Below are 26,086 nucleotides of genomic sequence, written 5' to 3' on the forward strand. Positions count from 1 at the left end.
ACAAATGGTTAGACCGAGCCTTGGTGCCCGTGAGTATGTGGAAGATGATATATACAGGGGCTATGCTGTAAAATGAAACCTAGGAATTCTGAAATCTGAGGAAAAACTGCAAGGTGGTGGCTAGCCCATGCAAGAGAAGTTCAGACGGAGGATGCTGGCAGTCTGCTAGTGTGTACATAAAAGGTTATTGCAAAGGAGGAGGAAATAATCCATTTTCCATGGCCAACATGGATAGGATAAGAAGCCATAGGCTTAGACTGCTGCAAGCAGATTCGGGTAAAGCTTTGGAAAAACTTTCTAATGGTAAGGCTAGTGAAACACTGAAATAAAGTGCTTAAGGCATTTGTCAAGTTTTAAGAGCATATTGCTCTATTTCTGTCAGGGCTGACATGTATGACTGTAGTTTGGAGAAGGGCTGAACACGGTGAATGCTGGATGTTGTCTCATTGAGCATCTTTTCTCCTGGGCCATGCACGCCACTGTGATTCCCAAACCACACTCCAGCTGAATGACGCTTAGTACTCACTCACTAGGCTGAAAGTCTTCATAATTACAATAATAATAGTGTCAGGTTTGTTATAAAATCGTGCCAATGGCCTTCAGAGGACTTCAAATGAAGAGGTTAATCTGAGACTGTTAGGGAAAATATGGACACCCCTTTCTTCATTGGCACCAGGCATTATTTGCACCCTTATCCAGCAGGTGGGTATGCGATCCTTGCACCACCCAACTGCCATGACCTGCAGTCACTGTTACAAAAATGCTGGTAAGGACAGAAGCGCACCATTAAACACATGCAATGTGATACAGAGTTCTCTTTTGTCTTTCTGGCAAAATATCAAATTTTTATGTTACTGGAAAGGTGTATGAGGAGTTTATGTATTTCTTTCTATGCCAACCAGAGTGAGAAATATAGAGATATTTCCCTAAATTAAAGCTCCCTTATTCTCATTTTGGAAATCCCAGACACTTTCCACATGGCTACAAATTGTGCGGAGTCCAGTACCTTCCTTAGAATGCATTTACACCACCCATCTTTGTGTCTGGGTTAATGCTTATGTAGTTCAAAGGAGGGCCCAAAATGCTGACTATGTTTATTTTCTTATGCATGGGCTGATCAGCTGCATACTGATACATCAGTCTCTCTACACATTCATTGTGCAAGGCATTATTTTTGTGTGTGTGTGTGACTGGTGGTATTTTGTTGCAGGTTAACTGATAAACTGTCAAACAATCAGCCCTCTTTTTATCCAAGCAGTGTTGCTGAGAAGAAATGAAGGACTTGTTTAAGACAAAGTCTTAGATGGTCCAGAAATTTTAGTTGTGCTGACTTGATACCCAGAATATGTGAAGTTAGCTGGTATAAGATAATTTTGAGGCAATGGGCTTTAAGTAATTTATGCATAATTAAGCTACTCAGTAAAGGACTTAGGAACTTTTGAAGGATGAGTAGTGTCAGTTCCTTTTATTCCCATGAATCTATTGTGCTTAATGCTGTCAGAACAGTATCAGTTAATAGAGAATTCTAGTATCCTTCAAAGCCATGGAGGATTTTCTCTTGTCTTAGGGAAACTGCATTCCCTACTGTGTGAAGAGTTGATGCTCATTACAGGTAAAAAGAGAAAGAAGTTTTGTTGTGTGTTAGGGACTGAAAAAGAGGATGGCAAATTCACAGTCTCTTCCCACTAGTTGTCATTTGTAAACTTTTATTTTCTTCCAAAGCAAACTTGCAAAAATGCCATATGACAGCAAGGGAGATTGAAGAGGAAAAATAGGATGCCTTTTGCTTGGCAGAATTCATAAAGTATTATTTGAATAAAAGCAAAATTAATGCAGTTTAAATACTTATGTTTCACTCTAATCATTCTTTCTTTTTATCTTTATTTTTTCTTTTGGGTTCATGAAAAAATGATCATCAGGCTCAGGTAAGAGTTTCTAAAATAGAGAGATAACCTTAACATACGCTTCTGGATTATGCTCCAATGTTTTTGTTGTCTGTTCTTATAATGTATGGTTGAGAAGATATACAGAGCACTGTATAAATTACTATATGACATATTATTTCAATTTTTTATTCAAATCTAAACGTAATACCAGTGCTGATATGTGAATATATTAGAATGATTTTACATATCCATAATGAAAAATAAAGTGAACCTGTACTGGTATAGCTCACCTTGTGCTCACATCTCTTCAGAAACACAAAAACCCCACAATTAATGGCAGTGGGATGGAACAGTTGAAGATAGTTGTGAAAGACAGAAATAAAGTTTTGGCAGAGTTTTAGCAGAATTTTTCTGAAAGATGTACTCATGAGCTAGCCTAGTTAAGATTTGTGTTAGTTGTGTGGAAATGGCATAGCATGGGTTTGGGGGCAGAGAAAACCAGGGCATCTGTCATTAGATGTCTTAACTTCTGAATTTTGTTATTTCTGTAGTTTTCGATCAGCCATTTTATCTTTATTATTACTACAGCTCCTCAGTCAGCAAGTTTACATTTGTTACTCTTACCAAAAAAGAGCATTAACCTTTTTTTGCATGATCATTGTTGCATGTTTATCGTACTTGTGTGCAACAAAACTGACTCACAATGTGGTCTCCAGGTATATGAGGTAGTTCCCTGCCATAGTGACTGCAGCCAGTACGTATGGGTTACTGAGCCCTGGAGCGTCTGCAAGGTGACCAATGTGGACTTAAAAGAGAACTGTGGAGAAGGTGTTCAAACAAGGAAAGTCAGGTAAAACAGTACTATTCCTCCTTCACTTTAGAAAAATATTTACTGAACCTGATCTAGGCATCTTCTATGCTTGCTCTTCATCCTAGAGCTTAAATCAAATGAATTAATTAAAATTAATCTCACATGATATTGTACAAGAGCAAGTAAAGCAGTACATGGAGTTTGGGTTGGTTGGGGTTTGTCTTATTTAATGGCTATCTGCAAAATGATACACAATTTATAAATCTCAATAATAAACCATAGTGTGAATTTAGTTTGAAGATCTGAAATGAGAGCTGTTCACACAGTGAACTGCTAAATGCTCTCTTTTCCCTGCCACAAGTGCTTATAAACTGGCACACTTATGTACACGATTTTGTTCACAATAGCACTTGTTTTCTCAGTGTAACCATTTACTTCAAGAAGGCCGAAGTCTAAATTCTTGCTTGAACTAGGTTAGAAGCACTATACATAACTGGTCTCACACAGTAGCATGTAAAGAGATTCCCATAAGAATACTCTTTAAAAACCCTCCAGTATGAAAAGTCAAAATTCATCAGTGGTTATGTTAAAAAATAGACTTTACCCATCAAAGATAAAGAAAAAAAGTGTTTCAGCCCTTTGGGACTAAAACCATTGAACTTTTCATTTATTATCACATAATGCCATGAGAGTACTAAATCTATATGCTCCTGCTGTATCTCTTGTGTTTACTTTAGAACAGAGAGAGTGTTTCAATAAATAGTTTAGTTTGATAATGCGTGACAGTTATAAAAAAATAATGTGGTCAAATTAAAGAAACTCCACATATTTCTCTATGTGTGAAAGGTTTCTTATTGATACGAGCTTTTGTCTTGCAATTCTGGAAAACAAATGCAAGCCTCTTAACTTCAATGATCCTAGTCTTGTACTAGTTGGTCTTCAGCTGACATGTGGAAGGGATAAGTAAATAGTAGATGCCACTTCACTGGAAATACTGTGAAGACTGTCATCTTCAGCTCTATAAAACTAAGCATATTCGTTTCTCATTTTAACTGGACCTCTATCTTCTAATTTAATATAATAGTAGTTAAAAAGCTTCCATGTAGATTAGGGATCAATACTAAAAATATAAAATTTTAAAAAGTTTAGTAGTTCTAAATTTAAAATTATTAGTTGAAGCATGCACAAAATATGTCTGAACTATAGTTGATTTGCATTATTCTGGCTTAGAGGTAAGCTGATGTCGAGTAAATCACCTGCCCAGAAACTGTCAGCCAATCACTGATAAAGACTGTCTAAATTCTGTGGTTTTTTTTATATGCCCGTTGACTGTAAAAAAGAGGATTATTTTTGTCTCTTCAGCTTTTTTTGGATACTCATGGATCAATACTTAGTTCTGTTACTTCAATTACTTCATGATGGTTATGTGCTGACAAAATGTTAAAATGTTTCAGAATATGATGGAACAGAGTTGCTGTACATAATCCGCGGCAAATGCAGTTTATGTGCAGTTCTTTTTTTCCAGGTGCATGCTAAACACTGCGGATGGTCCTTCTGACACTGTAGAGGACTATCTCTGTGATCCTGAAGAGATGCCGCTTGGTGCTAGAAAGTGTACACTACCATGTCCTGAGGACTGTGTTATGTCTGAATGGGGATCATGGTCTCGATGTTCTTTGGTAAGCAGTATAGTGAAACGTAGCGCCTGTAGTTTTAGGAGGTGCTTTAAAAATGTGTACATGAAGTAGTGTGAAAAGATGCTGAATTGAGTAGTGATTACATACATAAATATCTGTATTTACTGTCATCTTTAGTGTCATTGATGGCTGCAAATAAAGTGTGCCAGTGTTTTCCCTTAAGTGCAAGTGTTTCAAAACACAAACTATAATGTCCCCAGTGGTCGTTCTTAAGTGTGGGGTACGTTCTGTGTGGTGGAATAGCTTTGGCAGTGGCTTGTGAGTCTGTCTTTGAGCCTAGCTGTCAGACTCTCCATAGCAGTGTAGTCACTGTACTAAAAATGGCACTATTCTGTTATGAGTAAATCTGTAGATCAAGTTTGAGCATAAAAAGATCACTTTGGGTCTTCTCTCCCCTTCCTGCCAGCAATTTCAAAAAGAAGTGTCAAAAAACCTGCAAACCAAACATAAAAACATGTTACAGACCTCTCAGTATTCAGGCTCCAGTGCACTACATTATAGCATTTGGAAAGTGAGCATCACAACATCCAGTTTATGAGTGAAATGGTTCTAAAGCACTAGTACTGAAATATGAACTAGTTAGGAAAGTACCAAAGTGTTACCAGTTAGAGGATATTCCACCCTGGGTGGTACCAAGGTGAAAGTGCAGACTAAATTCTCTCTGAAATAACAAGGAAATAGTTTCTCTTACACAACAGCTTGAGCCCATTATTTTATATTTGTGTTTTGTAAATGGATTACTTGAAAGGCAGCTATAATGTTGCATGAAAAGTTTTTAGGGTGCCAAAATACCTAAGCTGTTTGCAACATCCCTTTCAAGCCATGCAATGGAAGTAGTGTCCGTGAAAGGTCAGCTGAATCCCTGAGACTGCCAAATGATGGAAAGTCTTGTCCTGCTGCCACCGAGACAGAAGTCTGCACTTTGAACAAAAACTGCTACCACTATGACTACAATGTGACAGGTATTTATGGTGTTATGCTTTAGTGACAGCCTGGGACTATGGCTTACTTCCATTCACCTTGCAGGACAGATTTTTCAGCTTTCTCTTATTATCTGGAGGGAGCTGTGAAGTTTATACTGAAAAGTGATTCATGCTGTTTGATCCAGAGAAAATATCACTGTGGCTTTGCAACTTGGGTGAAGTGTGCATGCATGTCCAGGAAATTTATTTCTCCTGTAATTTTGTGATTTGCTCAAATTCCATGCAGATGAAACCAACTACAAACTTTTTAGGAAGGCATCATGCTACTATTTGTAGTAAAAGTAGATGTTTCAAAAAATGTGTAGTAGCTGCGCTCCATGAGCTTTTAGGTTTGTAAAAGTTGCTTGTGAGGATTATTTTAGGCAATCAGAATTAGAATTAGGTAGAAGACTGGATCATTATGAATTTTATCTAAAATGTCTACTACGCTAATGAATTCCTTATTTCCAGACTGGAGCACATGTCAGCTCAGTGAGAAGGCTGTGTGTGGTAATGGTATCAAAACACGAATGCTCGATTGTGTTCGCAGTGATGGCAAATCAGTTGACCTAAAGTACTGTGAAGAGGTGAGTGGGTACCTGTGAGTAAGCTCCCTTTTAATGGTGCTAATTAATGTTGAGCCATCTGGGCTATATGGCATGTAACCCGTCTTTGCCAGATGTTTTGCAACACTATTCATGGATTGTTAAGTACCTCTGAAATGAACTGTGCCTTCAACAGGGATTTTTATACAATTTCCTTTGGTTACTTTTAAGTGCCTCCATGAACATATGCTAATTATTATGTCCTGAAGGAAAAGACACAATAATTAATAAAGTAGAATAAAGTTAATAAATCTTAATCAGAACACTAATCATTCTAATTTGATACAATTTCTGCATGGAACCTTGGACAGCTGCCAGTATCAATCATTTATTCAATGTGTTGGAAAATATTTCTCATGTGCCATTCTGCAGCAGGGCGGAATGCTAACTTCTTCTATCCAGCTGTGCAATACTAAAGATACCCAAGCTGGTATGAAAAAATGTGCAGCATGAATGCAGTATTAAATAGGAAAACTATTAGACAGGAGCCCTTAAATTTTGAAGGAGCCATTTGGCAAATGTTTAAATTAATTTAAGATTTGACAGCTCTGGTTTTCTGACACTCTGCGTGTTGGTCCTAATGTTTTTAGTTACATGGAGTCAGTAATGTGAAGGAAAATGGGAAGACAACACAAGTGCTATATTAAAGGCAATCCCACATGTGTTTCTGATGGAAAGAAACTGAGCTCATTTCAGCTTCCATTCTCCTGCCACCTTGACAACAGAAATAAAATTACTTGCAGTGGGGGACTAAGGCTGAGTGAGCTCCACAGCAGCTTTGGTACCAACACACCTTTTCATTGAACCTTGCTGGCTAGTAGCTGCTTGTCCTGGTTTCAGGAGAAGTGGAGGGAGTCAGGAACTCATCATGTACTTTGGACTATAGTTTTGTAATGGTCTATCTGACCTACTTAGGCTTCTCCAATCCCCTCTGATATCCTGGACTCCTGAATCCACAAGCCCTTAGCAAAGACAGGCACCTTTTGTCCCAAGTTCCTCCTTCACACATAGGTTTTGGGTTTAGCATCAAGTCTCATAACTTGATCATTTATATCTCAGGAAAAAACTCAGGATCTGGCTACCTACCAGCAAGCTTCTCTGAAGTTAATAGGGGAATGAATGCATTAATGCATTCTGTTAATGTCTTAATGCATTAAAAGAAAAAAAAAAAAGGCTCTCAGGTTATTTGTAAGAGACTTCAATATTGATTAATTCATACCAAGACATGATTTAAAACATCCACCCACATGAATATTTCAATAGAAAAAAGTATGCTTTTTTTTAATTTAATTTAAGGGGGAAAAAGATCTTTTACCATAAAGCCAAGAAGTTATTCGTGTTGTTAACCGAAGATATTGAACAGCATTTAGAACAAATTATTACATTGTATGTTGAAATCTCATTGAAGAAAACCTTTGGACCTTTCCTACTTTTAAGAAATTTTAAGTTTATTACTCAGAGAAATAATTAGGGCAACAAAATAATATCTCAAAAGCTGCTTGCTGTAAATGACTGGCTAACAGATGTCACTGAAGTGGGGTACTGGCTTTATCATCAACCACTGTGATAGTGTCTTATTTGCTGCTTTTATTTGCTAGATCATACAGAGATACATTGTCCTGTAGAAAGCTCTGATCCACTCCCCAGTCGTACTGTTAAGACCATTTGTTGAATTAAGAAGTGGTACAATGAGGTCAAAAGCTGATCCAATAACTGTGAAGAGTAAAACCTGTTAACCTGATTAACAAGAAAGCTAAGCTCTTGAGATTTTACCAGACCCTTCACTCTGACGATGTAAAAGCCAACTCGGTGACCTTCCAGCTCATGAGAGGAGAATATCCAAGAAATCATCAAAATGTGAATACATATTATTCACTTCTTACTAATTTAATCACAGATAATCCTTCATGGTGTTTGGTTTGGTTTTTTACTCTCTTTTGCATTACAAGGGTAGTGCAGAAAGATTAAGGGAATTTCAAAATAAGGTGCATGTGGTTAGAAAAGTTGATACAAAGAGAAAGATGGAATAATTTTGTAATAACTTAGCTAATGGAATATCCTTTGGGTTGTCATAAAATTTTATCCCAGGTGTGTGAATAAAACAAAAGTTTTGTTAAATTTATATGTAGTTACATTTGCAGAACTGTGATTCTTACTATTATATGCAAAGAAGAGAGATCAGAATAGCTAAACCTATCCTGATCCCTAAGAAATTAGGGTGCCCAATTGCAATATTTGCTTTCCTATCCAATATGTGGTTCAAGAAAATAATAAAAGCCATATATTAAAAAAAACCAAAACCAACTCTTCTTGCTGTGTTTTGACTATCTCCATCTCCAGGCGTGAGCATCAGCATAGTTAAATACATTTCTTCTAAGCCCCTGTGTTCTGATTTCCTAATGCGCCCATATGATCTTGTGTTTGTTTCAGTCAATCAGCTAAAGAAGGTAGCCAGTCATCCTGATTACTGCCAGGATGAATCAGTTTCTAGAGCTTATTTCCAAGTCCTTGTTATGTTAACGTAGTTCCCTTCAAACTCTCAAGACACAGTAATACTGGATTACTTGGTCTGTAACTCTACGAAATTAGCGCATCACAAGAGCTTCGCTTGTTTTTTCCTTGAGTATTTGAAAATCATATCACCTAAAGCAAGCTGTTCCTGGTTATGTTCACATTTATGGGCTTATTTTTATGCATTTATCTTTAATTAAGATGAGAAATGCCTAGAAACCAGCAGTTTTGTCTGCATTATGAGGCAAACTATTCTGTTCCAATGGCAAATAGTCCGCTTGTCAGATTACATGATTAACCGCCAGCAGAGGTTAATCTGCAGTGCCAAACATTCCTATAAACAAATACAGATACATTTTGTGGATCACAGGATTGGCAGAGCATGCTGGCCTGGCAGCCTGCTGTGTGACCCTGTGTGTGTGACCAGTACATGTGTGTGACCAGTACATGTGTGTGACCAGTCCCTGCATGTGTGACCAGTACAGGGAGCTCATCTAGCTTTTGGTATAACTCCTCCAGTACTTGCCATTCTTGAATCAGAAACCACAACTCATCCAGAACAGAGATTCTTCCAGAACAGATGCTTAAGGCAACTACTGAACACTTTTCCAAATGTTTTCTAAGTTCTTCAAGATGAATAGTGGTTCATCAAGGAAGGAGAAAGATGAGAAAAGAATATGTGAGAATACTGGCAGCCTGACAGTTGTTTCCCCAATCTATTTCAGCAGCACTTCAGTATCTAAAGCATGCAAACGGCAGATCACTGTGGGTAAGCTGGCCTTCAGCTTTCTCTCCTTCACTTTTATATCTCTCTTGGGCTTTTCCTTCCCTAGACACCAAAGTCCAGCTGAGAAAGCCAGTCTTGAAAGAGAGTAGTCATGTTTCTGTAATTGGCTTTAAAGCATTTTCTCAGAAGATTTGACCCAAATATGGACTTCAAACACAGTTCTCTAGTTTACCCAATTACCCAAATTCCAGATTATGCAAAGGTTTCATGCATTGCCTGTGTGCGATAGCTGCATAATTGTTATACTGTACCACAGAGAAAAGCCAAGAACTCATTCTTTGATGTGTAAAACAGAACAGAGGTCCAAGACCTCATTTGTCTCAATAAATGGCACTGCAAATGCAAATTTGAGATTTGGTGAGTCTATCAGGGTTAGACATTTCCAGTACTTGTTGTAGTTTATTTATGGAGGACATGTTAATGTTGCGCCTAATTATTACTCTATGCTTCCATTTAGTGGGAAATAGTGGTTTTATTTCCTTTTTAAAGTCTTAACTGCTGGTTTTATGTCATTAACCTTTCCAGTCATTAAAATTAATAGGTTTTGAAATGTCTAGTTTGCCTTTTTTTTTTTTTTTTTAAACTATGTGAGGGCTTTATGTACTTAAAGATGTCCACAGCCTCCTGGGATTCCAAAAGGCCTCAATGATGATCAAGGTCCACTGATGAAGGCCAGTGAAGAACAGTCTTTTATACTGGGAAGCTCTTCATATTGTCAGGATTGATTTTCTTTCACATTTTATGTCATGCACACTCTAATCAACCTATCCTTTTAACTCATTTTGAGGCTGCGCAGACTGCAGGGATTATTGATGTCATGCTAATATTTTTGCCATCAGTTGTGTTCAATCTTGCACCATATATTATTATGTATGTTAGTGATAATATCTCTCCCCTTCCCTGGATGGGGAAGATCTGGACCACAGGATTTTATAAGAACATATAGGCTTTACAGGATCAGCCCAAAGGACCATCTAACCACTGTACTGTCTCCAAGCATGGCCATAAATACCCTTCCTTCCCTGTGGGTGTTTCATCATTTGTTAGTGTTAGGCTGACTCCTGCCAAGGGAAATGCTCAGTACAAAGAGTAATTTTGGGAAACATGCGAGTCTGGCTATTTTCTGTGTTCCCTTCTCTCATATTCCTCCAGCATTTGCAGCTGTTACTTTAAGAATGTTAGGGAATTCTGATTTTGCAAAGCATTTCAGGCACAGCCACAGTTTGGGCAAAGAAGAGATTCAGAGCAGCCCTGCGGAGAAGGACTTGGGGCTGTTGGTCAATGAGAAAATGAGCATGAGCCGGCTTCAGTGTGCGCTCGCAGCCCAGAAAGCCAACCGTATCCTGGGCTGCATCAAGAGGAGCGTGACCAGCAGGTCGAAGGAGGTGATCCTGCCCCTCTACTCTGCTCTCGTGAGACCTCACTTGGAGTATTGTGTGCAGTTCTGGTGTCCTCAACATAAAAAGGACATGGAACTGTTGGAGCAAGTCCAGAGGAGGGCCACGAGGATGATCAGGGGACTGGAGCACCTCCCGTATGGAGACAGGCTGAGAAAGTTGGGGCTGTTCAGCCTGGAGAAGAGAAGGCTGCGTGGAGACCTCATAGCAGCCTTCCAGTATCTGAAGGGGGCCTACAAGGATGCTGAGGATAGACTCTTCATTAGGAGCTGTAGTGGTAGGACAGAGCCTTGGGTGACATGGTTTAGTGTGAGTTGTCCCTGCCCACGGCAGGGGGGCTGGAACTTGATGATCTTAAGGTCCTTTCCAACCCTACCTATTCTATGATTCTATGATTTCAGAAAAAATGCAAAGTTATATTTTTTAAAAAAACAAATCAATGTCTTGTCAGTGTTTTTTGCATACAGTAGAATGGCTGGCATAATATATAAATTAAACTTACACACCACATTAGGAAAAACTTGAGAAGCTTAAGCAGATGCCTAGGGAAGAGTAAGAAGGACAGACATACACAAGTCCCATCTACTTCTCTCTCAGCCTCACCTCTTTTTTCATCTCTTGGACTGCATTTGCCCAATGTGGATTCTGTGTGTTTAAACCTTCAGATTTATCATCATTCACTTGTTCATTCTCTCTTGAACTCCTATAAACTTTTAGCATCTGCAGCATCTTCTGACAAACTGACAGTGCATGTTCATCCTCCTCCTTTTATCAGTTTTGAACCTGGCTCGTAGCATCACTTGAATTCAGCCGTTGATAGCTGCTGATAGTTCAGTATTTTTATATTCCTATTTCAAAATACATTATTGATACTTCTTATTGATACTTTGTCCTTAACCTATTGTATAAAGTAATACTGTAGAGCTGAAGCCCTCCATTTATGGACTCTAATTTGGAAAATAATTGATGAAAATAGGATTTAAGCATGTATTTAAAAGTCAGGATATGCATTAGGACTGTCTTGAAGTGAGATTTTTAAATGTCTTAATTGCTTTACTTTTTATTTAGTAATGACTTCATGCTTACTTAAAGCCTTAGTTGTCTCAAATTCACCTTGTTCAAATGCATAGCCTGCACCAGTGATGCAGACTGGGTGTTACATGCTCACCACTGAGTATTTTTTTTTAGCTTGGTTTGGAGAAGACATGGCAAATGAACACATCCTGTGTTGTGGAATGTCCTGTGAACTGTCAGCTCTCTGACTGGTCCCCTTGGTCTGAATGCTCTCAAACATGTGGCCTTACAGGTCAGTATGTACCTTTGGCATATTTTAAAGACTGAGAGGTTCTTTTTGTTCTTTTAATAAAAGCAATAATACCTATTTTCACAGAACTAGAAAATGTAGATAGTTTGTGAAAATGATGGGGATTTAAATCAGCCTTAATTCATGGAAATAATATGCTTCAGTGAGGCTGTACTCACTGAAGACAATGAGAATTTGGCCCTGAATAGTTTCGGTATTTTTAACAGATGATGGCAGCCTCACATGTAATCCTTGAAGCTGTAATTTTTCTATTAGGCAGGAATTTGAAAGTAACTGCTGTTTTTCAGTAAGTAATAACCATCTAATAAACTCAGTGACTACCCATGCAAATACAATAAAGTTGAGGAAAATTTCTGCTCATTGATGATCTTTGGGGTTTTTTCCCCAGTACTTTTTAGGAAAATCCTTTTTCTGCTGTGACATCTCCATTGGAGCAGCTGTGAATTTGAGGATGATGAGGCTGTACTTGGCAAGCACTTTTCTATTTAGCTGTTGTGAACACAGCTGTCTGGGTGATGGATATAGTTCTGCTGATGCACTGTGGCTTGCGTAGCTTGCTCTCAGCAACACATACATGTCACGATCATTAGGATGTTCAATTCCAAATGCATCACATTGAAATGTGGAATTAAAGATTGTTTTGGCCAGCTAATACTGGGTGTTATGTAAATAAATCTATGTAATGCCTTAAATTATTATAAGCCTCAGTATACAAATGTAAATATATATATCTTATTTCAGACTTGGTTCATATATTTATCTATATATAGATTAAAATAGCACAGCTGTGTTGTTTTTTTGGAAGCCTTTGTGAGGTGCCATCTCTAGAGCAGGCACTTTACCAATACTTCTAGCACGCAAAAAAATTTTCTGGCTATATGACATGACTTCTCCATAATGAAGCATAATGGCATAATGTCCACTGCAAGATGAAAGAAGCAAGAGTTGTCAAAAGGATAAAAATGTCTTCCTCATTCTGCTTATACAAGTATTTGAAACAAAACCTGTATCTCAGTGATTCTGGGTAGCATGCTACTCCTGGTTGAAGAGAAGGTTAATGTTGGATAAGCCTATTGTATTGTAATTTTCTTTGGGCCTGAGTGAAGAATCCTCCATCTCCTGCAAAATCTGCATGTCACACTATCCAGACAGACAGTGAGGGAGAGTTGCAAGCTGCTTCTGATGCTGCAATCAAACAATAATGGTACACATGATTCTGAATTAAACTGGGGAAGAACATGGCATATTGGTCTCTTCTAGCAGCAAATTCCAGATGAGAAGCCAGAATCACTGATGAAGTGCCACAAAAATATTGTCACATTCAGAAAGAGTATTTTTGCCTAGGCTTTTTAACTAGGAAGTTACTACTTTTGTTTGCTGTTACAGCAATCTGAAATCCTTAATCAGGCATCTGGCTGCATTTCTTGCAGTACAAACAAATGCTAGAATTTAAAGTGTCTGAATTGAAAACTGTAAATCCATATAACAGACAAGAGCCAATAGATCCGCTTTACAGTCCAATTTTTCAAATGTGGAAAAAATTACTTTATTCAAACACAACACTTTTCACCAAAATAGAAGCATCTTGAGGAATAAATCAGTCTAACCACTTTGTTGCTAGTTATATTGCTGTTTCTTATTTACAGGAAAAATGATCAGAAGAAGGACCATAAATCAGCCATTTCAGGGTGATGGGAGGCCTTGTCCTTCTCAGATGGAGCAATTCAAACCCTGTCCAGTAAAACCTTGTTATCGATGGCAATACGGTCAATGGTCTGCATGCAAAGTAGAGGTAAAAGCCATATGGGACTTTGAAGTTACGGAGTTTGTATATCTAGGCATAATTGTGATATGCTTTATTACACTGTAAACAATTTGCTTCCCCCTTTTATACAAAACCTAAAGATTTATTGCCAGAGTTCATATTTCTCAACACATAAAACAATGTCCTACAGATATTGAAAGTATAAATGTAAACTTTAGTACCTTTGCTAATAATTAAAATCTTTCTATTATAAAAGAATATCTGGGGAAATACACTGGCATCCTAGAAGAGATCTTCACTAGAGATACCACCATGGTTGCAATTCAAAGGCACAATTAGCTCAATACTTTAGGAAACAGTGGTAGCAGCCAGCAGAATTTTATGTTTGTTTGCGTGTGTTTGTTTCAGAAGTAAAGAAAAATGTTGTGGGGTTGTTTTTCTCCCTGTTGGAATGAATAAGTAAGTAAGCAAAAAATAACAGGAGATAGAGTGACATGTAGCACAAGACTAGATCTAGTCTTTTGGCACTTTCTTCTGTCAGCATCCGTGTGTGTCCTCTTTCCCCAGGATGCTCAGTGTGGAGAAGGAACAAGAGTGAGAAACATTTCCTGTGTGGTTTTTGATGGATCCATTGAAGATGTTGGCAAAGTAGTAGATGAGGAATTCTGTGGAGAAATAGAGCCTATTATAGACGGTAATAAGAAGATAATACTTGAGGAAACCTGCACTGTCCCTTGCCCAGGTAACAAAGCTATTCAAATGTTGCATTTTAAGATTGGTTGGGTATCATTACAGCTATCAGTGCCTAGCATTAGCCACAGGCAATTAAATCTTTTTTACATGCTTTATTGATTGGATTCATCCATCAAATGACCAACAGAGTCACTTTCCAGTACTAGCTTCATGACAATAAATCAATTAGAAAAAATACCAGGTATTAAATTTTATAAAACATGTCTCAGTCACAGATTGTACCTAATAAGAATATATTTTTTCACAAAATATTTTGAAATAAAATCTGCTTAACTCTATAAGAAAGAGTGTTAGTTTACAGCTAATCATTTGTTGTAAGTGCTTAGATCACCTAACAGCTTTATTAATGCTTTTAACAGTGGCTAAGAACTTGATGCCTTTTACAGGTATCTAAGGAAGTTAAGCAAGGGTGTCTATTTTTTTGTTTAAAGGGACTACTCCAAATTAAACTAATATTTTTATCTCGGAAAATGTGAGCGTTTCCAGCTGTTTAACTCGCTGGATGTGATGTGCACTATCATTGCACTTGTAGACTGAATCCAAAGGAGCTGTTATAAATTACCAGGTCCATGACCCTCATACTGAGAAGGATTAAGAGCCTATAACAGCTGTTTAATGGCCAGTAAAACCCCTCCAGTTCATTTCAAATACTTATTTGTAGAATTTGAAGTATATTGCTGTTGCTCAGCAGTCATTAGCAATATATCTTCAGAAGCAGTGATTAACTCCTTCAGTTCTAATGTAGCTCTCATTCCATACCAGTGCTCTGGTTTTGTTCTCTTGCAATTCTTCTCTTTCTCAGATTTTTTTTTCCCCAGTTAATTTCAGATTGGATTGAAGGTAATGTTGCCTCAATAAACAGAAAATAATAAAAAATTGAGAGGCTTCCATCAGTGCTTTGTGCACAACATTCCAATTGCATGGTTTTCACATATTTTTACTTATTAAATGAAAATTAAAGGAATAGAAAGCTTGCAGTTATGTTTTCTTGTTAGTCAAATTTATAAAAGGAATACAGACACTCACTGTTCACTTTTAAAGTTTTGCTGAGCAGGAGCCTGTTCTTCAACAATCTCACTGCCCTGTGGGGATGTGCTAATGATATGTTCCAACTAATGTTTCTAAAAATCACTACTTGTTTTCCTATTATATGTACATCAGTTCTTCAATTATTCATTTCTTCACATGCTTTCCAAACACTGGCAAATAAAATTCCTCATTAATCAGGCATCTGGTCAACCCATAACTGATTATATTTGTCATCAATATAATGCAAGGTAGCATGAATTTTTAATAGCTCTTTCACTGAAATAATGAGAAATAAGAGGTTTATTTATGAGTCTGTGCAGAGTCTAGTCCCATTTTCCACTGCAGTTTTAACAAAATGGTCTCTTTGTGTTGTACCTCAGATCTTCCTTAAATGCTCTGTAGCTGATCCTGCTAATTAGTATCATTAGTATGATTTTATTTTTCAGTTTCACACTAATGTGTGAAATTTATAGAATGTAAGATAACATTCTATAAATCTCTATTATCCTGTCATGAAATAGCCAGAGCAGACATTTTAATCACCTTCCTGTTTCGCTTTATTACAAAGAATATTCTAGCAGTTGCATCTACTGTCTGTTTAGAGAAACTCTGCATGAAGATAAGCAACAATCCCTTTAAAACTAAGCAATGTTTCCTCCTTCTAAGATCAAAGAAGAATTGTGAACATGATACATAAATTTAGCATAAGGCATACAGTGCAGAATACCCTAAAATTTGCAAAAATTTGGCCACTGGGTGGAGTGTTACTAAGAAATTCATCAGAAAGTGATCTTACAGGAATGCTGCAGGAAACTACTCTGCTTTAGAACAAATAGGTTTTATATAATGTTTTTATTAGTTTTATTATATTCTACTGCACAGATATTTAGAGAGTGTCAAATTACTATCTTAAGTATAAGTCACATCTAAAAAGAAGAATGAAAGGAATTATTAAGAGGGCAAAGTTAAGAAACTGGAGTTGGACATTTTATTCTAAAGCATATTCAGCATAAAAATTCTTCACATCTGATGATTGCACATCTTAAAATGGCTATTTGACAGGGGACTGTTACTTGAGAGAGTGGTCGGAATGGAGCCTTTGTCAGCTAACCTGTGTTAATGGTGAGGATCTTGGCTTTGGAGGGATACAAGTCCGATCTCGGGCAGTGATCATTCAGGAATTAGAGAATCAACACCTCTGTCCAGAACAGGTTTTGGAAACAAGACCGTGCAATGGTAAGCATCAAAATATATGTAGAGGCCACTTCCTGTAAGAAAAAAATACAGAACAACAATAATTCTGTTTTCTTTCTCTTCATGGTATCAAATTTAGGCAAATATGTATTTGATGGTCATAGAAATGCGCTTAAATTTTTGTTTTCCAGATATCAAATTTCAACAGAAAAACTTTCAAATGCTATCTATCATGTATCAACACTCTAAACATAGTCTTTGGAGAATTGATGATGCTTTTTTAATAATGAAATTTTATTATATGAGGAAAATCAGTTGCCTTATCTGTTTGATAACATTAATAAATTTACAGAAGTAAATTTAGATTCCTATCGACCCTTTAAATTGTTGTTAATCATATGGCAATGATATTTAAAAAATTTCTATACAGACATTTCTTGTTCATTTAGAGGCAAGACAGATCAGGCAAAAAGGAATTTTATTGTTTTAAGGGAGCTAAGATGTAAAAGGACATCATGATTTATCCCAGGTCACATGAGAGGTGTACAGCAGAGCTGAGACATGAAGCCAGATGCAGCCCAGGCCACTTCACCAAGCCCTGGAGCACTGACTGAAGCTCAGTGTTGCCATAAAGGAACCTGACTCTTAAATGAGTTTTGTGCAACAGATGGGCCACAACCATTATGAGGTTATTGGAAACATCTGTTTTGTCCATTAACTACATCAGTCTTACTCCATGTGTACAACCATTACAGTTATTGTCCAGGACTTGTCTGGTCTATTCTGTACATATCCAGCAAGTGCAGGAGATCTCGAAACCTCCACGTATGTAACGCACCCTTCTAAGTTGCTGGGTGGAGGAGGAAGGGGCCTACTTAGTTATAAAAGCAGTTAAACATAACGAGTATGGGCTTCAGATGAACGTGGCTGCTGCCAGTGGTAGCTTAAAATCTTGTCAGCAAATTTCTTGAAAAGTGAATGTTCTTTGTGTAGATGGCCAGTGCTACGAATACAAGTGGATGGCTAGCCCATGGAAGGGCTCTTCTCGAACCGTGTGGTGCCAAAGGTCAGATGGTTTAAACGTCACAGGTAACTACTCTTTCTGTATATACACAGAAGCCTAGAAAACAGGTGGATAAAGTCTTTTCCTAACAAATGGAAATAATTTTTTTTTAAAGCATCTGCTAAAAATACTTGTTCTGATGTATGAATCAATGTGCTGTTGTCTTGAATCATCATGTTTTTGCATACTGAAGATGTAATTTCCAGAATTATGAAGCATGTGGCACTAAAAGTAAATACAAATATTATCTTCTGTAGTGGACCTGGAATATTTTACGTTGGTTTTTGTTTGTGTGTTTGTTACCATAGACATCTTTGCACTTCTAAATTCAGGGCTTCAGATTTCAAGCCCTACAACAAATAGAAGTTGCATGTATTAAATTGCATTTCAGTGCCTATGCAGAGGCAGAGAGAGATGTAAATCTTGATAATATCATGCATATATCATATGTCTCCTTAAAATTGCAAAGTACAAAATTTTAATAAATGCGCTAATATAAGTTTATTTCTTTACTTCAATGACATAAACATGCAGCAGAATACTTCTGTGAAAAGTTATGGGATGCAGTTACTTTTTGTGCAAACCAAAGCACAAAACACAATGAATTAAGAATGACTGAGGTCTCAAAATCAAGAAAATCTTCATATATATATATATATATATGCACATTTTTTATTTAGATAATTTTACATCAGCCCAGGTGGTAATAAAGAATCCCAGAGATTGTAAGCACATCCTTAATGCCAGCCAATTTATTTAAATTAAGATTACCTATTCTGATCTCGAAGCAACCCATATCTCTGATTACTGAGTTTCTTTCCTGCCTTATTGCTGCACATTTGGCTCTAACATAGTGTATTTTGATTCAGCCATTATCAAATTTTTATTCAGAGTCCTGTTGGTATTTTAAAGCCATTATTTATTTATTTACTTACTCGCATAATATTGTTGTGCTGAATAGATCTTTTTTACTTGAAGGTGTTGTTTCCCATGGGTGATGAGGCCTCTCTTCCTTCTGCAGCTTCCTTGGATGACTGATATTTTATTACATAGATTCCCACAGGCATGTGATTTGTATGCTAGGATATATAATATTTTCCTTTCTGGGGGTGGGGAAAACTTATGGCAACCAGCAGGGTTTTCTTTATTCGTCATTGTCCATCCTGTTAACACTTGGACCTATGTAACCACATCTAACTGCATCTGCTATGGTCGTGACCAACCTCAGCTATCAGGATTTCATCATCATATCACACCAGTATATGAAAGTGGTATTAATTTGAGAGATGCAAGCTAATTGGTCCTGTAGAATTATAAATTTTGAACTACATGATGCATATCCCTCTTCTGTAAGCTAGAAAGAAACTTTGGTAAATTCAGACTTATTCTAAATATATTTCAAAGTAATTCTGGCTGAAATGATAGTGAAAGCCTGACTGTGTGTATTGGTCCATAACAATAACTGCACCGTACATAAAGCTGAAATGAGAACTAGGACTACATAAAAAAGAAAAAGACTGAAACCCACTATATCGTCAGTGTCATAGCATTCAGTATGTGTTTTACTGATAATACTTCTTTCATTCTGAAAAATCTGTCTTAGATTAGCATGAAATGTGGCTTCATAAAAGGCAAAGCTGTAGCATGGGTAAAAGTGACTACTGAGGAGCAGCAGAAAAAAGGTATCCATTCATAAACTGGATGAGTAGTTTGTTTTCAGTTTAACAGGCAAAGGTAGAAATAAAAAAATATTCTTTTATTTTCTTTGTGGCCACAGTCTTACTATATAAGTCATAAGGAGGGCCCTAGAGAACCAAGATCTTTTCCGTCAAGCGCAACAAAATATTTAACTGTTCTTTGAGCAATCCATCAAAGGAACAAAGGGAAAAAACAAAAGGTTCACTTGCCAAATGCACATCTCTAAAATGCACATGAATGCAAATACATGTGCTATATCCTTACTCTACGTATAAGAAAATACCTGATACCAATTATCCTTCACCTTGGAATAAGAGAAAGATTCTTAAATTCAAATTAACAATAAAGTTGTAATCCATAACATACTGTAGCAAAGAAAGACATCAGTAATTTCATCAGTGGTGAGATATTACCATGTCAAAATATGATTTTCTGTCCTGCAGGGGGCTGTTTAGTGATGCGCCAACCAGATGCTGACAGGTCATGTAACCCACCGTGCAGTCAACCCCACGCTTACTGCAGTGAGGTATGTGCTACTGCATTGGAGAATAAAACACCCCTGTGACGGCTTCCCATACGTCTCTCTGCATTGCAAAGATTATGCCAACAAAAAGTATTTTCAGAGATTTTGCTAATTACTAGTTTGCTAAAATCAACCTCAGACCATCTTCTACCTTTCAATTAAATGTTGCATCATCTCTGTTGATTTCGTACGAACTTGCATCAAAATATACAAAGAGGTACTCTCCAGGTTAGCAGTCATCAAAACAGTCTTCTCTTCCATGTTGCTATGCTTTATAGCTCACAGAAAACTGTGTTTTTCTGTTACACAGTGTAAAACACTTATTCCCTACAGACTAGAACATGCAGTTGTGAAGACGGATACACTGAAGTTATGTCCTCCGATGGCACACTCGAACAGTGCACTCTCATCCCAGTGGTGGTGATCCCCACCACGGAGGACAAAAAGGGAGATGTGAAAACCAGTCGAGCTGTGAACCCTACCCAGCCCTCCAGTAACCAGTCAGGACGAGGAAGGACCTGGTTTCTGCAGCCTTTTGGGCCAGGTGAAGTGCAATGAGCAGTTCTTAATGCTAAGTACTGCTGCAGGGTCTGGCATTTACTTTTTTGTTATGCCAAGGAAGAAAAGAAACAACCGTTAAGTGTTCATTTGAGAAGACAGGCAGCTGCCCTCACTCAAAGCAAAGGAAAAGACATAAACAAACCCCTAGCCTTCTCAGCTACTCCATCTATATATTTAATGAAATCTTGTATTGCAGAAGATTTCTTTTTAATCCCATAAGTGTGTGAAAATTCACAGCAGATATTGAAGTGTGACTTTAGAAGGGAGCTGGCTGCAAAGGTGCAAGCCAGGATATAGATTATGCTGTCTCAACCAATAATGCTTTTGAGGAGGGAAAAGGTAACACTGAAGACTGCAAAGTGTAAGGGTTGCTTAAACTTTGCAGCTGTAGTGTAAATTGTGGGAAAATAATCAGTATAGATATGCTAACGCTTTTCTGCCTTATCCATATTTAAACTAATTCATGTTAGACAAGAGCTAATCGCATTATTGATATTTAGCATAGACACGCTCTAAGTCTGAATAGGCAATATTTGCTTTTGGGGTGGACCATGTCCTTTAGAGCTGAGCAAGGACCTATGTTTAACAGTGGCAAGAAACATAAGGCAGTTATCCCATCAAAAATACTTTATAAAGTCCGTCACTGAATCAGATTTCAGTAAATATTTCCTGGTACTATTAAGCATTGAGATAAATAAAACTTTAATTAACAAAATATTTTCACATAAAGAGATATGGTACTTGTCCAGAATGTTGAAGACAGCAATTGGTTATCTTCTTGAATGTCTTTTAAATCATGTAGAGTTAAATATTCTAACACACTTGTGTCTTAGGGTGTTCATTTCTTTCTAAAGCGTTTACGAATGTTTTTAATCTGAGAATTGAAATAGTTTCTTTGTATGCATAATCTGTATAATGCTGCAAACTGAGAACTACAAAAATACTTCTAATAAGCAGATTAAATCATGTTCAGGTTAGAAATACTTATGTTAGATCCCGTTAGTCCTACTAGTTGTACTGTTATTTGTACTGTGATGCTATATTTGATACCTACAATAAAATAATCTTTACTCCAACTAGTTAGTATTTTAACCCACCAAAAAAAAAAAAATTAAAAAAAAAATTAAGCTTTTCTGGTCCTCTTTTAAAAAATAGCATCTCACCAAGTATGTTATCTTTCACTCATTCTAGCTAACTCTACCTGAAAATGGCAGAGGGTGAGTTGTAGCAGCCACAGTGCCAACAACAGGCAAATGTCAGACAGTCTCCTTCAACTATTGAGGAACATGGATGCTCATGTGAGCTCCGACGTGGGGCTTGGGGCAAGGAACAGTTGAGAGATTTCATGAAAACTCACCAATTTTCCAGTAATTCAAGTTAGAAAGGAAACATAGCTTAGCTCAGATAAAACCAATGGTATTGAATAAAACTAATACTTTATCCAGCAAAGGTAGAAGAAAATGTGGAAGTGAACATTTTACACTTCAGATGACATTTGTGCTGGATTGTTATTAATTTCAGAATCAGGTATCTATTGGAATTTCTTTTACTTACTTTAGCCTTTCTCTTTCTAAACTAAATTTAAAATAATTCTTTCATTGTCTTCAGCAAATTGTATTGCTTTTCCAGAAAAGAAGGTATTAAAACTAGCCCATGCGTTTGTCTATGTTGATGTATGACCCAAACCAGAAGAGTTTGAGATGCCAATTCCCTTGTATACTTAGAAATAACCTGTCCAGGGGGAATTCAGAAAACCCAAGTTAGATACCTGTAGTTGCATAATAGGAATGACCTCATTAATAGTTCCCTGCTTTGACAAAAATAAATAAATCCATACACAAGGTAATGCCAGTCTTTTTTTTTTTTTTTCAAGCAGTTAATACTATTGTAAAACAAGCAAACCCAAAGCAATTTGGAACCCCTTTCCTTTACCAGTGGAAATAAGCCAAGGAGAGGAGAAAATAACCTTTTTAGCAGCACTGAGGTCTGAATTCCTCTCATTTGTATTATCATATCATTGGATATGTCAGGTCAAATCTACTGTTCAGTTCATCTTTAATGGATCAGTTATTTCTGTTATATCAGTTATTATCAGTTATAATGTTTCCTTAGCTTGATCAATGTAATGAAGCTAAAATGTTTTTAGATTTATTAGTCTTGAACAAGTTGTCCACATGACTGCAAGACTTTGCATTGCTAGAGAAAGAAATCCTAAACTTAACTGCACAGCAATAGAGAGCACTACTGACTAATTTTTTTGTTACTGTTTTAGAAACATCAGCCGCATTGATAATGCCTTCTTGTTCTGCAGAGGTATCAGGAAGCAATAAATATTTAGTCAGAAAAAATATAGCTGTGTTTGCTTACAGTGAAAACTGACATGACTTTATGAAATAAAATTTTGTCACTTGTAAATTAAATAATTCAGGTTTTTGTGGAATTTTCATTGTCAGGGAGGTGCAACACAGCTAGCTCACCTCCTGTGAAAGAATGCTTTCAAAAAGCCAATTAGAAATTTGCAAAGTGAGTCAGATAAAAGCAGTGAGTCAAACAGCATGCTCTGACCTTGTGTCGTGACATGCGTATTGGAAGTTCAGGGAAAAATCCCACAGACAGAGGAAGTCACGCCATTTTTCTTGGAAGAAGTGGGTGCATCCAGGATCAAGGCGACCAGGAGACTGGAATGTATACCTCAGCTTGTAGCAACATCATGTCCAAAATATAGATGGCACAGGCTGCAGATTAATACCGTTCTTATTTCAACAGACAGTTGTTCTACTTACGTGCATGGGTTGTCTTTTTTTAGTGTTTTTTTGCTTGTTCTGTGAGGGGAACTTGTTTTATAACAACAAAGCTTGTATTTGGTAGGGGAAGAAATTGAAAAATTATTACTTTATGTAGTAGTGAAAGTTGAGTTGTGCAGTTACAGTGTGGGTGAGGTAAAACATACTACCGGTATTTTAAAACATAAAATTAAATAGCAGTCAAGAATAAAAATAACAGGCAGATTGATTTACAGGAGCTAGAATAGAAAGTGATGTTAACAGCATAAATGAGTCCTGGGCTAATCAGCTGGCCTGCAACCATACTGAAGGATTTCCACTAAAAGTGAGCCCAGGGGCTGGGTTTTGGGATGTCTCATTTGCTGCCTCTGCCCCACATCTCAGCTCCATTTGGATTATCCAGACTTCAGCTGAAAAGCATAACATAAGTGCACAGAGAAGTTATTGCTCAGTTGTTTAATTGTACTTACTCTTATTAAGCTGTATTTGCTAGTGAAGACATTTATTTTGGACTCTAAAAGTATTTCTGCACTATATCACAACTAATAATTCAACAAGACTAACTTAAACACTACTGACTAACATTCATTCCTTTTAGATGGGAGGCTGAAGACCTGGGTTTATGGTGTAGCTGCTGGTGCATTTGTTTTACTCATCTTTATTGTTTCTATGATCTATCTAGCCTGGTGAGTTCTTTAATTATTTACAAACAAGCAGTCCCAAACAGACTGTAATGCAAACGTTTACATTTGCCACTGTAGAAACTGTAGGCACTTCTATGAACTTCAGTATTTAACTTTCCATGTCATTTTGTCCAAGCTCAGGTTAGTGGATTGTGGTTGTGGTCTAGATGATGGATAAACACATGCCTTCCTGAGGTTAGTTCTTACAAATATGGGGTAGCTTAGTGTATAATTTATTTTTGCTCAGTTTATCTCTGTTAAGAATATACTGTGCCCTTGATAATTCCATTGTGCCTGTATCAGAAAATGCAGAGAGAAATAGCAAGAGGGAAATTTAGTAATCAGGCAAGTCAGATTTCATATTTGGCAGGATATAGAGATACACAACCAAGAAAAGTCTGAAAACTTTCTCATGTGTTTTCATACATAAATTAGTTTTTTGTTGACTAATCTTGGTGCATGTACAAGCAAATATTTTTTGCAAGAACAAGTCACTTTTGAAAATGCTGACCCTGATGCTTTCTGGGTCCTGTTTGTAATTTCTGATCCAAATGACTGTGCAGGTGAAAGGTGAGGGCAGTGTGGTCATACACATCAAACTCTTGGCTATATTGCATTAGTAGGCATTTAGGGGGGATTCTGGATTTGTTTGGGTTTTAGCAGATCTTCCCCAGAATCTCACTTCGGCCTAAGTAAGGGGAAAAAAAATCTTTTATCTTTTTCAGGGGAAAGAAAATCCGTTAGCATACAATTCCACTGCAGATTCTTCAAACTGGAATCTGTGGCCACTGCAAGCCTCTGTAACAACAGGCTTGGTAACAAAGATTTAGGTTTGGGCAGCCAAAGTGAAATAGCTGAGATCATAAGATTTTTGCACAAGATTGAGGATGCACAGGCCTGATGAAGAAATGCTTATATTGCACTCTAAAAAAAGACAAGTACTAAAGCATGCGTAAACATGCATTTTCCTTTGTCTTAGTAATTTTTTAAAGCTATATCAAATGGATTGGAAGTACTGCTAGATTAAAATCTAATTCAAGGCTAGACAGGGAATGGTTATGGCTAGCAACCACATCCCTGCTATTTATGACTGGTTCACTTATAACATCTAGAATTAACTGTAGTCATTCCAGCAAGTATAATGAGATTAATCAAAAGATAGAACTTTCCTGTGGAAACCTTGATGTGTCAAGAGCGGTTTAGATTCGGGATATCTAATTTGAAAGAACCTGAATGCAGCTTTGATACGTGACCAAATATTGCACTGCATGCTCTGGGTTATTCTGAAAATTGACTGATCTCATAGGAGTACCTGCCAAGGATTGTCAGCACCATAACAGCCTGTTCCTGAACAACTGAGCTTTGAAGTAGATGTTGCTTTGGCTTGATAAAGAGATAACTACTGATCCAAATAAAGGTTTTAGGCTTAAGGCTTTTAGGAATTAAAAACCAAACGCATAATCTTAAAACAACACACTTGGCTTTCATTTAAGGCTGAAATCCATCTTTGTATGTTATTAGTTTCTTGTTCTATTTACAAATTATCTTATTGTTTCAGCAAAAAGCCAAAGAAGCCCCAGAGAAGGCAGAACAACCGACTGAAACCTTTAACCTTGGCTTATGATGGCGATGCAGATATGTAAAATGTAACTTCTCTTGGTGACAAATGAAGTCTGAATTAATGGATTGAAATCAGATGGTATCCAAAGCCACAGGGATTTTCTATGGAGTGAATTAAGTGTTTTGACTTTTTCTTTTTTGTAACTGCAACATAGATAAAGAAGGATGGATTTCATAATGCCTGTGGATATTCAAGGTATTATTGCTTTACTTTAGACCATCAGCACTGAGAAATCTGGCAGATTCATGTAAACAGACACTGCAGTTGGAGATTCGTGGTCTTTCCTCAATCTTACAAACTATAAAGCACCACTTCTGTCTCCAGAATACTGTAGCTGACATAGTATTGACAGTTGGAAGTCGCTGCATCATTAACAAAGTATAAACAGTACGCATGAAGAGTTTGTACCAAGCTGTCTATGACTCTTTATATT

General features: G+C 37.1%; 1 protein-coding gene across 1 annotated transcript in view; it reads left to right on the forward strand.

Moving 5' to 3' along the window:
- Positions 1-25,675, forward strand: part of THSD7A (thrombospondin type 1 domain containing 7A) — a gene marked incomplete at its 3' end in the record, with an annotated part of 195,124 nt that extends 169,449 nt beyond the window's left edge. Inside the window, exons 16-28 of the mRNA XM_080611330.1 lie at positions 2,603-2,736; positions 4,223-4,376; positions 5,215-5,356; positions 5,828-5,943; positions 11,845-11,962; positions 13,627-13,772; positions 14,313-14,487; positions 16,590-16,763; positions 17,715-17,810; positions 19,926-20,008; positions 20,339-20,549; positions 23,948-24,035; positions 25,591-25,675. Coding sequence (XP_080467456.1) covers positions 2,603-2,736; positions 4,223-4,376; positions 5,215-5,356; positions 5,828-5,943; positions 11,845-11,962; positions 13,627-13,772; positions 14,313-14,487; positions 16,590-16,763; positions 17,715-17,810; positions 19,926-20,008; positions 20,339-20,549; positions 23,948-24,035; positions 25,591-25,675 — 1,722 coding nt within the window. The remainder of the gene's footprint in view (positions 1-2,602; positions 2,737-4,222; positions 4,377-5,214; positions 5,357-5,827; positions 5,944-11,844; positions 11,963-13,626; positions 13,773-14,312; positions 14,488-16,589; positions 16,764-17,714; positions 17,811-19,925; positions 20,009-20,338; positions 20,550-23,947; positions 24,036-25,590) is intronic.
- Positions 25,676-26,086: the final 411 nt, after the last annotated feature.

The sequence above is a fragment of the Psittacula echo genome (assembly GCF_963264785.1).
Source record: "Psittacula echo genome assembly, chromosome: 2".
In the NCBI taxonomy this organism is placed as follows: domain Eukaryota; kingdom Metazoa; phylum Chordata; class Aves; order Psittaciformes; family Psittacidae; genus Psittacula; species Psittacula echo.